The sequence below is a fragment of the Perna viridis genome, chromosome 8 (genome assembly GCF_037379345.1).
Source record: "Perna viridis isolate PV_CMFRI_1.1 ecotype Kerala chromosome 8, ASM3737934v1, whole genome shotgun sequence".
In the NCBI taxonomy this organism is placed as follows: domain Eukaryota; kingdom Metazoa; phylum Mollusca; class Bivalvia; order Mytilida; family Mytilidae; genus Perna; species Perna viridis.
The window spans coordinates 15,268,011-15,281,903 of NC_142452.1; the positions used below are offsets into that span (position 1 = coordinate 15,268,011).

General features: G+C 34.2%; 1 protein-coding gene across 1 annotated transcript; it reads right to left on the bottom strand.

Moving 5' to 3' along the window:
• Positions 1 to 5,181: 5,181 nt before the first annotated feature.
• LOC148609481 (uncharacterized) lies at positions 5,182 to 13,825 on the bottom strand. Its single transcript, XM_088541963.1, has 4 exons — positions 13,646 to 13,825; positions 12,134 to 12,288; positions 10,868 to 10,920; positions 5,182 to 5,538 (listed from the first exon to the last, which is right to left on the bottom strand). Exons 1-4 carry the CDS (start codon positions 13,735 to 13,737, stop codon positions 5,305 to 5,307), a joined length of 534 nt encoding a protein of 177 aa, XP_088398089.1. The 5' UTR covers positions 13,738 to 13,825; the 3' UTR covers positions 5,182 to 5,304.
• Positions 13,826 to 13,893: the final 68 nt, after the last annotated feature.

Consider the following 13,893-nt stretch of genomic DNA (forward strand, 5'->3'; position numbering starts at 1 on the left):
ATCTGTTGACAATATTTACATCGAAAACCTACAATACATAAATTTAAAAAGTGCAAAGCCAAATTCATATTTATTGAAGATGGTTTGTTTTCGTATTCATTCAAATGCACCCGTTAATTTAACATAAGCATTTGAATGAAGCGGATAATAGACAAGATGAAATAATTATGTATCAAATGATTATAGTAATCCAATGATACATTCAAAAGTAAGCTGGTCTATCATAGTTTAGATATGTTAGCGCTTGAAATTTAACATATTTAAAAGGTAAAATTTAGTAAGTATAATAGACAGCATAACATAAATAAGAGTTTTTAAATGTAAGAAATGAAATTAAAAAAATATCGTTTATTCACAATCGTTCTAAACATTTGACGTCACTTGTGGTCGTCTTGATCTCGGTAGGTTCTTCAGGTTGCACTATACAGATGGGATTGACGTCCACTGTTTTGTACACAAAATTGACCCGGTCTAATTTTGTAAAACTTAAAAAATAAAAGGTCAGATTTGGTGGAAATTTTTATTTTGCGTAGTTGAGCATTCGTGCATAAATATATGCAATACGTTTGAAATAAAGAGGTAAAAAATGCATGCTTTAAGCTATCCGAAAAGATTCTCGCCGGATTGGGTTATCTTTCTCACACCTACATGATGCTTTCCCACACCTACATGATACTTTCAAACAAACTTTCAGAATTAAAATCATGAACAAGTTAGCAGAAAAATTGTTTTTTACAATAATATCATGCCCGCTTACATTTTCTGGCGGTTTTTAAAGTCCCCGATATTTTAGAAACCTGTTGTTTTAACAATTTATTTTGGTAAGACACCCATCCAAATTTAGTATGAAAACCGATATATTTTTTATTATGTACCATGGCTACAGATTTTCATGAGAAAACAAAACTAAATTCTATCTTTATATATATTTATATATTTATAGGAAAAATTGTTGAATTTTCTTGTTTAAATCTCTCAATAAAGCTTTTTTTTTCCAATAATTGTCATAAAGTTGTCTGCAGTGACCTATTACTATAGTGTAACCTTAAGACATGGGGCTGGGTATGCTTTTCACTGTGTTACCATTAAACTGACAACTATGTAGTTGTAACCTAGTTGCCTTCCTTTTGATCTGTAAAGCGTACCAGCAGAATGCATTCCATTAATTTGTCATTTTTTGGCCCCGCTATCCCATGTTTATTAAATTTTGTATCGAGAACATACGATCGATTCAATTACCTAAACTGTTCGCGCGCAAATATTTGACTTATACATGGGAAGTAGGTTCCAGTCGGGATATAGCTTAAAACATGGCCTTACCATCACAGATGATTGGATCCAACATTTTAATAGTAAATAAATAATTTGAAGACTACGCACTTTAGTCTACACAATTATAAAGATTAGAGAAAATAGTCCAGTGGCCTGGTGCACATTATGGAGGATTTGTGCACTTTTTGTTACAAGCATGATATTGGGCACAAAGTTTCGTCTATTGTCTACTGATACGTCCCTATTACAGATACGAATACATTGGAAAAAAAACTTCCTTTTGCTAATTTTTAGATAGCGGATATTGCACTCAGATCTAATCTGATATGTTGATTAAATGTCAAACAGTGTTGCTTTGTTTATCTATTAATATAATAAATAAGGTAAAACAAAAGTATAAAAACATTAAAAAATGGTCAACTTCCGAGTTATTTGAGATGGCCGACTTAAACCATAGAAATATATCAACCAGTTTATGTAGAAAGAAGTTAAAAGCGGTAGGACTTTCTGAGTTTCCATTTTTTTCAAAGTTCATTAAAGTTCAGGAGAATAAATAAATCGAAAATAAAATATGCATTTGAAACAATTTTTAGTATATGTCAAGATTGTAGGACTTTACAATTGATTTTTTTTTATCAGAAACACAAATAAAGAATTAAATACAATAAAATAAAAAAAGAATATGATTTTCTCGAAGAATTCTGACGACTGAAGTATATGTGTTGCACTACCCACATGATAGTTATTTTTAATAGCATTTGCAGTAATTGCAGACCCTCATGGAAATCAAAGGAGTGCCAACTCATACATTATGTCAATTCTAAGAGTTTTGATTGCAAATATGTATCGCAGTCACCTTCAAGATAGTTATATGGAAAAATTTAGAATTTGAGTCATTAAATTTAGACCCTAATGGAAATTAAAAGTGTTCGTACTCATACATTTTACCGGAATATGACATTTTTAAAGAATTTTGATATAAATATATATGTCACGGCCATCCACATGTTAATTATATTAAGAAAATTGGCTTTTTTGTCAATAATTTTTTACGCTTATGGAAATTAAAAGTGCTTGCACTCATACATTTTGTATTTTGTAAGAATACGACATTTTATAGAATTTGAATTCAAATCAATGTGTCGCAGCCACCAACATTATAGTTGTATTGAAATAAAATAGCATTTTAGACATTAATTATAGACCCTCATGGAAGTTAAAAGAGCACGCACTCATACATTTTGCAGGGATATGACATTTTTGAAGAATTTCGACTGAAATATATGAGTAGCAGTCGCCCACATTATAGTTATATTGAAAAAATTAGCATTTTAGTCATAACTTGTAGACGCTCTTGCAAATTAGAAGTGCTCGCACTGATACGTATGTACATGTTGCTGGAATATGTTAATTTTAAGAATTTTTGACTCAAATTTATAAGTAGCAGTATCCCTCATGATAGTAATATTGAAACATTTAGTATTTTAGTGTATATTTGTGGACCCCAAAGGAAATTAAAAGTGCTTGCAACCATACATTTGTCAGATTTTTTTAAAGAATTTTCACTTAAATACAGGTCACTATATATGAAACTTATATTTACAATTTCTACATTTTCTACATTGGTTTAAAACTATATAGGTAATTTGGTAGTGCTCACATTCATATCCTTCGATAAAATAGAATTTTAAAGCAATTTGAACGAAATACATAGGTAGCAGTCACTCATTTAATGCAATGATTTTCAATTTAAACATTTAATAGAATAATTTGAGACCCTAATGTTATTTAAAAGTACTGTCACTCAAAAATTACTTTGTCAATCTTGAACTTTGAGCGAATTACCAAACATCAGAAAGTTATCCGTTACCATTTTTACACTTATAACAGGAACATAAACCTTCAATTTTATAATTATATAATCTGATTTAATTACAGGTCCATGACAGAATGTGAAGAAAATATACATGTAAACAATAATGATTTTGAACAATGAGTGACTGGGCAATGAGCGCCGAATGTTGGAAAATGAACCATGCTTCAGTGATTTTGGGATATTGATCACGACAAGCTGTATATAATTGGAAATTGAATGTAACTTTTGAAATCAAAAATATTTTATTCCTAATCGGATTTCTAATTTACATTAGTCACACAGATTCCATTATTAATCGCGGACTTCCTATTTTAAATTATGAAAGATTTAGTATCAGGAACTGTCCAGGAGTATGACATTTTATAACAGCTTTTCGCATTTCTTTGTCACGACCCGACACAGATTCTGTCAGGAAAATGTATCTTGAACCAGGACAGCCTCTGTCAGACCCTGTCAGGATCTTTAGGATTTCTATTCTATCTACTGTCGTAAAACAGTTTTCCTGTCAAATTCTGACAGAATTTAGGAAAGGTTAAAAGTGATTGCAACTGTATGGCAATATGTAATTGCAATAGACACAATCTAAGATAATAGTACGTCTTTATGCAGAATATCTGCTGATGTCATGTTGACAATCGATCGAACGCATCCTTGATTACTTTATTTAAACGTAAACGCATTTTAGTCGATATTCCAGATCTGTGCAGACGTACTCCCCTGACATGTACATGTATACCAAGAGTTTTATAACACATTTGTTTTAAAACCATATCGTTTTATATAAAGGAAAGAGACTGGTATATCAAATCAATCACCCATTTAACATGTACCGATAAAAAGCATACGCTAAGTCATTATTGCATAGTTTACCTGATGTGCGAGTTTCAAATGTATGTAATATGTTTACAATAAATCGCCTCTTTGATCATTTTTCTATTTGTAATCACATCATAGTTGGAATTCCATGTCTGTGCAGAAGTACTTCTTTGATATACATGCATACCAATTGTTTTGTACTAGCAAACACTTGTTGTCTGAGCTCGCCTACGTTTTTGTTTTCTAGTCTTCTTTTACAAGGAAAATTAAAATTTATATGTATATTTATATTTTCATAGATAAGAATAGGCGAAGTGGTAGAAGCACATTGTTTTTGTTTTGCCGTTCGTCTCTATGTATTACTTGATAAAGATGTGGAAAATGACGCCAACGGCAATTAGGAACTCAATGAAATTGACAAAGAAACTTTAAAGCCTCTCCCCCAAATGGACTGTTTGAAGGGGAAATGTATAAAACAAACTACCCTCAGTTGATTCCAGCCAAGATTTGTCATTAAGGATGTAGACCTAGGGTAGACGAAATAAGTCATTTTTTATGTTTGCATAAATAATTATATTCAATTTCAAGCTTTTATTTGAAACAGAGTGAAATCAGTCCAGTTACTTTGATGCTTACATGAGATTGATGCAAACTGGTGAACACAAACATTCCAATGATTTACAAGAGTTTGCTGGGTCTACCTCCTTAAAGCCCTAACAATTACACAACCCATCCAAACATATAAAAAGCGCTATATTTTCCCGCCGTTTCCACTATTCGTATCATTTTTGCCGAATACCTCTTTCACTAACTCGGTCACCATATATGTTTCATATTCTTAATCTGACGAACCCGCAACCTTCTATCATATGTATAAAAGAATTCGTTTACTTCGAGCCCTTACCTACCTGCATTTTTCTTTAACAATGCCCAGGAAAATAAATAGGCCAAACTTTCTATTTGGTAGATTAAAAACAACGTCTTAAACCTGTGAATTGGCCGTGACCACTGATTTTGATAACATTATTTGAAAGAAAATATATTTCCGAGTATATTGTCATAATATCAAAGATACATGTGTTATTGGTAGATTTAAATAGCAGAATATGTCGTTAATATGTTTATTGTGATAAATGCCTTTTGATAATATTATATACATAGACAAAAGTTGAGATTATATTATTTGTTTCAAACAAATTGTTAAATATGGACTATATTACTTTTAAAAGGAATTAAAGGCAAATAGATGAAAGTCTGAATTAAATAACCGATTATAAATCAATATTTACCTTTAAATTGAAATCTAAGCGTATGAATGACACACTCGTTTCTAAGCATGTTCAACCTCTAACGAATAAATTAAAACTAGGAATATTAGAGACAGAAAAATAACAAAAATGTTTTTGATATACCTTTGCAATGTTAAATAATGGGTCCTTATATATAGTTTTATTCTCTTCGGAGCAGGAATCCGTACTGTATTCTAATGTCATATTTGGTAACAGTAGAAACTCCTCAACCCTGATATGATTGATGATTATCGGTTCTGGTCCATACATCTCTTCTAAATCAATCTGTAAAAAACAAAAAAAGAAAGATCTGGTACATACAGATGTAAAGAGAGTTTGAATTTTCATTGCTTTTATACTACTTATACTATAATATAATAGTACAGCATTTCAAATGCTTCTTTGTGTTAAATAAAACAAAAACCAAATACAAATACAAATAATGGTGCTCCGTGTTGGAAAAGATGCTACGTTTCTCGCATGTTAACCAAATACAAATACAAAAGACACCATATTCGATAGACCTGGTATGATCATTGATTGTTCAAAATTGATACATAATTTCAAAAAAGTGAGCATGTTTAAAATAAGAAAACCAGAAATAATTTTTAAGAACCTTGGTGTCTGAAATAATTATCTTTTAAAATAACAAGGCCAGAACACGCTTCGATTTGTATGTGCTTACAAAATGTAACAATTTGTACAGTATTTTAAGAAGATATACCAGTACTTGTGTATATACAGCCCAACTTATGCATAATATATTTGAAAGAGAAAAACAGAAACTTTAAAAAAAAAATAGACATAACAATATAGGAGGCCATATTGTAAAGGAAAGTTTTCTCAGCGACCTAACCGATTTTTATCTCAAGCCATCTATCTCCTTCCAATTTACCTTCTAAACCTTGTCGTGTAAATTTGAATTTAATATTGTTATTAATATTACAAATACGGAAAGGACATAACAAGAAATAGTTAGGACACAGCATGATAGAAATTTTGGTCTTCAACTTTACCCCGAGCAGGTGCGGGTGTCAAACGAATGGGGCCGCAGCAGTGCTAAGCTTGTCGCAAAAGGCGACTAAATAGTCGGGGGCTAGGGCGCCGCCCTGCCCATAGAGCAACTGGGTTGTGTCCCCCAGGTGGTGAAATGAGGTACCCATGGCGTGTTACTTGCTGGGGTTGTCAAGCTACAATACGGAAAACCTGACCACAAACCATAGTGTTGTGAAAGATGCTACGTTTCTCGCGTGTTAAATAATCCTGCTGTGGTATTTGATAGGAGTAGGATCATTTGCGATCCGCCAGAGGAGGCTAAATTGCCCGACCCTTCCCATCCTCCCTTTTTCTTGTGGCAACCAAAATTTGTCGACCCCATTATTCTTGTGTCTCATCATTTTTTTCATTTCATCATCATTTCATGTTCATTGTATTATCTGTTTATATTCAGCGCCAGAATATAGATGAAATATTGCTGCTCGGGCGATTTCTCCCCAATAATCAATAAAGCAATAAATCATTTCAATTCTTGGTTTGTATCATTTCAAAAACTTCAAGACAACTATTATGTTAATGTACCATGTGAAAGTCATTGATTTTTATTTTGTTATATTCCCTTAGACCTTGTTTTAATTTTGACAGTTTATGATAAATTTTCACTAGATCCTGTTGTTTATACTATTGTTTGAGTAAAAAAAGAATTATTATCACATAAAAACTAGCTTACATAAAAGGCGAGTACTCTTCCGAGGTAGACACAGATTTTTGTCTCACTATGAAAACATAATTACTCATTGGGTACTAATTTTCGTGGTTTTCATAGGTTCCGTCAACTACAAAATTTAGTTCCCAACGAAAGTCCACATACATTTATATGATGAAGTTTTCAAATCCACAAATTGAAGAACCTACCCACTGTAATTCTCCAAATCACAAGAATTGATACCCAAGAATAAAAGTACTTTCACATGATTTGTGCATTCAGTACCTATCAAAGTGCAACAGTTGTATTATTGTATTCCTTCCACTAGTACCCCTCTAGGTTTGGGGAAGGTTGAACATATTTTACCCCGAAATATACTTTATGCGCCTATCCCAAGACTGGAACCTGTAGTCCCGTGGTTGTTGTTTTTTCCTATGGTCACTGCCATTTGTTTTGTGTATTTTTTCTTTATATTAAATCGATTTTCGTCCTTTTTAATAGTTTCACTATATTTAATTCACTGCGTTTTTACAGATTTTTGTGGCATGGGTTAAGCCCATCAATGAAGACCGTGTGGTGACCCGTAGAAGTTTAATTGTTCATTGCTTGGCGTTCGGTTGATAACGTCTGTGTAATATACAGAAAATGATTGTATACACAGGTTAAGTGTTCCACTAAAGGGTTTCATAACTCTAAATTACTGGCCTGTTTTAAGTCAAATTGCAATTTTCAGACTTCAAAAAAAATCATGCAAACACTAATAAAATAAACGTTAATTGAGCAGAACGCTATGTTACAAATTAGGGTATGCAAAAATGGCTAAAATACGCAGTTATTTAAATTTAGAAATACGTGAATTTAAATATAATGAGAAACATTTATTTTTTTTAGAAATATTATCATATTAGTCATATTTTTGGGAAACAAAGATTGGTTCGAGCAGAAATCAAAATAATATTAACCAAGGATGATACCTAGAAAGGGTAAAACACACTCAACAGCAACATAGCCAAATGATATGCCAAAAAAGCAAGTTGGACACCACCAAAAACTGCGAGCATGGACCAGTTGCACAGGGAGTGTAAGGATCTTCTAGTTTTTAGAGTGTCCAATGAACGGTTTGTAAAAGGTCAAGTCCGGGGTAGATGAAACAGGAAAGTGAAACTCTGACATGTTGAACAGTCTGGTTCTTGTGGTGCAGATGGATACACCATAACGATCTACAAAGTCATGATGACCACCTTAAAACCTCTGTAATGATAACGTCAATCTTGTAGCAACATAACCGTGTGCAGAAGTCTAATTGTAAGAAGTCGAGCACGGCACAAAAGGTCCGCGTAGTTACGGGAAGCTCTGACAATGTGTGAGTTGTGTTACGAAAACTCCATACGCAGATGCTGAAAGGAGTTGACAATACGATACGAGCGTTTGCCCAGTAGTTTAGTTTTCCTCTACCATTGATCTCTGCATACCAAAGCAGTATATGTCTTATAATTACTATTAGTGTCTACGTCTACCTCTGATAATAAGATTAAAGCATTGTTTGTTGCTACGACAACATATTTGTCACGTATAATATACAATATTTTCGAAATATTGGGATCTTTGTAAACTGATGAAGCATTGACACTGATTGGCTTACCTAAAAGGTTCATACGTTTCAAAATTAAAGTCCTCATCACTTTTACCCAATTTGACAGTTTTAAAATTGTAGCTCAACGTTATGGAGCATAGTTCACGGTATGTTGAGACCTACATCAAGAAACTGTCGGAGATATTCATTTTCTATAACGTCTAAATTTCCCGTTTTGACGTATGGTTTTTTCAGTAACAGTCAAGGCTATTATCTTCGACGTCCCATAATACTCTTTTAAAGTTGAGCATTTTAATGTTATATGTGAGGTATAAGCAGATGACATGATTTGTATGAATTTGTCTTTGAAGAACGGTGAATATTTGTTAGTGACGTTTTTATGATGGTGGATGGTAGGCAAATGTAATTACACTTAACACAAACAGGTTTAAAGAGTAGAAAACAATATCCAAAATGATGACCATAAATCAGTATTATGATGACGTAGGCTCAGAAATCTGAGTACTAATAACTGTTTGGAAATACAGTGTAGTGAAGAGTAGACATTAGCTCGAATGTGCTAAAGTCCACGATTTGTGTGGAAGGCCAAAACGTATATACGGAGACATGATGCATCTTGATGTGATCTATAGCGGAGATGACAATGACTCATTATTCCTATTGGATAATATGTCAGTATATTTTTATAGTTTCATAAATTACAGCAAAAATTTGTTTCCTTATTTCATCGATATATCATTGTATAATAATAAGCTGGATTGAAAAAAATGAATTAAAGCCTACATTAAAGTACATATGAAACAAAATTTCAGCACACCTCGATTTTTCATATGTATTTTTTAATTAATTGGAATTTGAATTTATATGAGGCTATCAAACCTTTTAATCAACTTCCTTCTTATGATAGACACAATACTTGCTTAACACCATATCTTTCAACGTCATGGTCAATTGTTAGATTAACCATAGTGGACGATTCTCATCGATATATTTGTGAGCCATAGATAAAATAATTTACATATTCAGATAAAACTTTTTAGAGATTACGAAACGTGAAAAATAATACAAGGATTTTTTGTAGCGAAAGAATGCAAGAGTAATCAAGGGAACCAAGGTTATAGCGGTACCCCGTGCAGGTCCGGGTGTTAAAAGAATAGGCCTGCAGCAGCGCTAAGCTTGTCGTAAAAGGCGAATAAATTGTGCTCAGAACCCTAGCCGGGGGCTAGGGCGCTCTGCCCACAGGGCAACTGGGATGTGTGCCCCAGATGGTGGAATGGGGTACCTCTGGCGTGTTACATGCTGGGGTGTCAGGCTATAGTACAGAAGGCCTGACCGCCAACCATAGTGGTGCACCGTGTTGGGAAGGATGCCACGTTCCTCGCACATTAAAGAACCCTACTGTGGTATTCTGCCGGAGTAGGAACCATAGGGCTCCGCCACAGGAGGCTAAATTGCCCGACCCTACCCACCTCTCCCTATTTCCAGTGGCACTCAAAATTTGTCGACCCTATTGTCCTTGTGTCCCATCCCTTTTTCATTTCATCATCGTTTCATGTTCATTTTATTATCAATTTCATGTTCATCGTCTGAATATAGCTGAAATATTGCTGCTCGGACGTTAAACCCCAACAAACAAACAAACAAAAGTTATAGCGGTAATCAAAAGAATGTAATCCAGGGACAAAGACCAGACAAGGAAAACAGACATACACAACAAAGAACATAAAGTAACTAAAATCATACATACAAAGTAACAAAAGTAAATGAGCAACTCGGACTCCACTAAAACCTGGGATTATGGACCAGGTGCACCGGTAGGGTAAGCGTCCTCTGCTTTTCTAGAAATACCCGCCGAGTTGCTCATAAAAGTCAAGTCCGGGGTAGACTAACGAGGGAAGGAAAACTATGACCAGTTGAATAAGTCAGTTTTCATGGTGCTGATGGATACACCATAACGATCCACGAGTTCATGATAACGACCATAAAACTTCTGTAGTGATGACTTCAATCTTGTAGCAATATAACCCTGTTCCAGAAGTCTATTTGCATAATACATTTAATTCGTTAAAAATGTCCATAAATGTAGCATTCCAAATTAACAGTAACACAAGAATAAATTGTAATATTATGTTAATTTTCATTTCTTCCCACCTTTTTCCAAAAAAAATATGATGCACTCGATGATTTGTCAATAACAATCTACAATATTGTATGCAAAATAATGGGAAAACAGGGAAATCAGACCATTATATACAGGGACTTCAAGAACACAAATAACGTATATATTATACTACAAAAAATAAATGTTTGAATCTTACCATAAAATGCTCAACTTGGTGAAAGAGATGTTCCCTTGCGATTTTTATTTCTTCTAAAAGAGAAAGCAGTTTTAGATAATCATTTATCCTAGGAAATGATATAAAGTGTGTGTATTGTTAAGCATTATATCTAAAGAAAATATTCTTCTCAATTTCTTTTCAGGAGTAGATGTTATCATACAATAATATACCATTTCAACATTTCTTTTCCATCGCAATAAAAGATTAAATAAACACATACTAAGTTCACAATTTAGCTCAGTATGTCAATAAGTACATTTGAAATGTCATCTGATATTACCAAATAATGTGTCTGTTTTTTTGGGGTTTTTTTCTAGAAGGCTTCTTGGGAAACATTTGGTTTTTAAGTGCGAAAAGTTAATGGCAAACTAAGGAGATGGTCCCACTGCAGTTAAAGAAAATCCTCACGTTGTAAAATTTCGTACCTTTACGTAAGCATGGAAATTATATGGTTCCGATTGCGACCTAGTAAATGGAAGATCGAAATTGTAATATGCATCCTAAGAAACTTTAATTTATCAAAAATAGTTTCCTTTTGACGGCACATAAAATATTGGTAGAGTATAAATAGACTACGACCGCAATTAAAAGTGAACTCATGGAAGTGATCAAGTTTTTTTCAGTTTTGACTATCCTTGCGGATCTATGACAGTCTCTGATCGGTTATTCTGTCAGTAAATTTCTGTAAGTGGTTGGAGGTAGCGGAGCACAGCCTTTGGGATACCTGACCAATGAACTCAGTCAGAGTATGTCCTACTACGTCTCGGCTACTGTATTGACGCTCTGGCCTACTTCAAGACCCCACGTGGGTTCGAAAGCCTTTCTTTACTCTAACTATTTGGAAGATTTGTAGTGTGGTAATTAGACATATTGCCTTTTGTTAAAGTCACACGACTACTCAAGACCGTAAAAATGCATCTTACACTTTATAAGAAAGTTTTTTTTTTTCTGGGGGGGGGGGGGTAAAAACAATGCATATTTCCTATAATTAATTAGTTTGCCCTATGTAGAATTTAGATATGTATGTTTGCATATTGTGAGACTATAATAACCTTAATCTGAATCAATAAAAATATAAACCAGATTTTACCATTAAAATACAGGTAAAGATAAAACTACATTTTAGAAACAATGTATAATTGTTACAAGTTATGGGATGACCGCAATGTTTAGTTAAATCATAAACTCAAAGTGGGCAAACTAGGATGCCCTTGTGTCAATGTACAGAATGCTTTTGATAATTACCTGATGAGAGAAAGGAAAATGGAACTGAAGTATTGCTTGGTATCAGGAAATACGGTCTTTTAGACTCGCTGCTCTGAAAGTGTCTGTCTGATACAGCAAACCATGCAAGTTTAGGCGTGGATAGGGTAGTTACTATTAATTGATATCCGAGTTGCCTGAAATCATATAACCATATTATTTAGAATTATTGTTTTTTTTTTTTTCGTTTTAAAGAGTGTTCACTGGAACCAGACCAGCGGAAATCAAAGGAATATAGTTCCAGAATAAAGTCTAAACGGACAAAAAAGACACGCACAACAAAGAAAATGAGATAACCCAGAACAACACATGCAAAGAAACAAAAGTAAACCAGAAACTGGGACTCTACTAAAACTAGAAGCACCGTCCTGTGCTGTTCTGAAAACACCCGCTCAGTTGCTAATTAAATGTCATGCCCTTGGCAAACGGAAGAGGAGTAAAGAATAGTATGACACAACGAACAAATCAGTACTCATGATGCAGATAGGTACACCATATCAATCCAAGTGTTCATGATGACGACCATAAACTGCTGTATTGATATTTTCAACTTTGTAGCAACACAACCCTTTTTCAGACGTCTGTAGGAAGTGAATAATGTACCTCGGTATAAAAAGTCTGCACAGTTTTGGTATAATATATAAATTGATGAATTTATGTTACATGCTGGGGTTGTCGGGCTATAATACCTGACCGCAAACCATAGTGGTGCACCGTGTTGGGAAAAATGTCACGTTCCTTGCACTTTAAAGAACCCTGCTGTGGTATTCGATAGGAGTAGGAACCTTTGCGCTCCGCCACAGGAGGTTAAATTGCCCGACCTTACCCATCCCTCCCTTTTTCTAGTGGCAATCAGAATTTGTCGACACTATTGTCCTATATCACACCCCTAGACCTATACCACACCCTAGACCTATATCACACCCCTAGACCTATATCACACCCCTAGACCTATACCACACCCTTGACCTATATCACACCCCTAGACCTATATCACACCCCTAGACATATACCACACCTAGACCTATATCATACCCCTAGACCTATATCACACCCCTAGACCTATATCACACCCTAGACCTATATCACACCCCTAGACCTATACCACACCCTAGACTTATACCACACCCCTACAAAGAACACACTTGAAGTATAATATAAAATATATGATGCAATGAACATGACATGTCAAAATCTGTTTCACATGTGGTATCAACCCGAAACTCCTATAACACCCTATGGGCCACCAGCCCGTGGGATGATGTAGAAGTGTCGGATTGATATATACCGCTTGCGATACCGATTCAGACATGTAATATTCTGTATTTATATCAGATAAGCAACATAAATCAAGTATGATTTTGAGTGTGGATACTGGTATTGGTGCTTATCTTATAGCGTTCACTACACTGTAGTTCAATTGACATTTGTTCATTAAAGTACTGAGGTTTTTGTATATACAGATTGGTGGAAAATAAAGACGGAAAAACAAACCTCATCTGGAAATTCAAGATCTTCAATCGATGCGCATCTAAAGTTTCCATCGGGTATGATACTTTGCAGCGGAAGTAAGGACTTGTTCCCATTAGGATCGTTGTAAGCGTCACTCTCCCAATAGTTCTCAATGTTAACTCCAGAGTCTTCTTTTACCAACATTAAGTTATATGTCTGTTTTATTCCTGTTGGAAAAGATTGCCTTACATTGATTTTGGATGAATTTTAAAAATAACTATAAAATAATT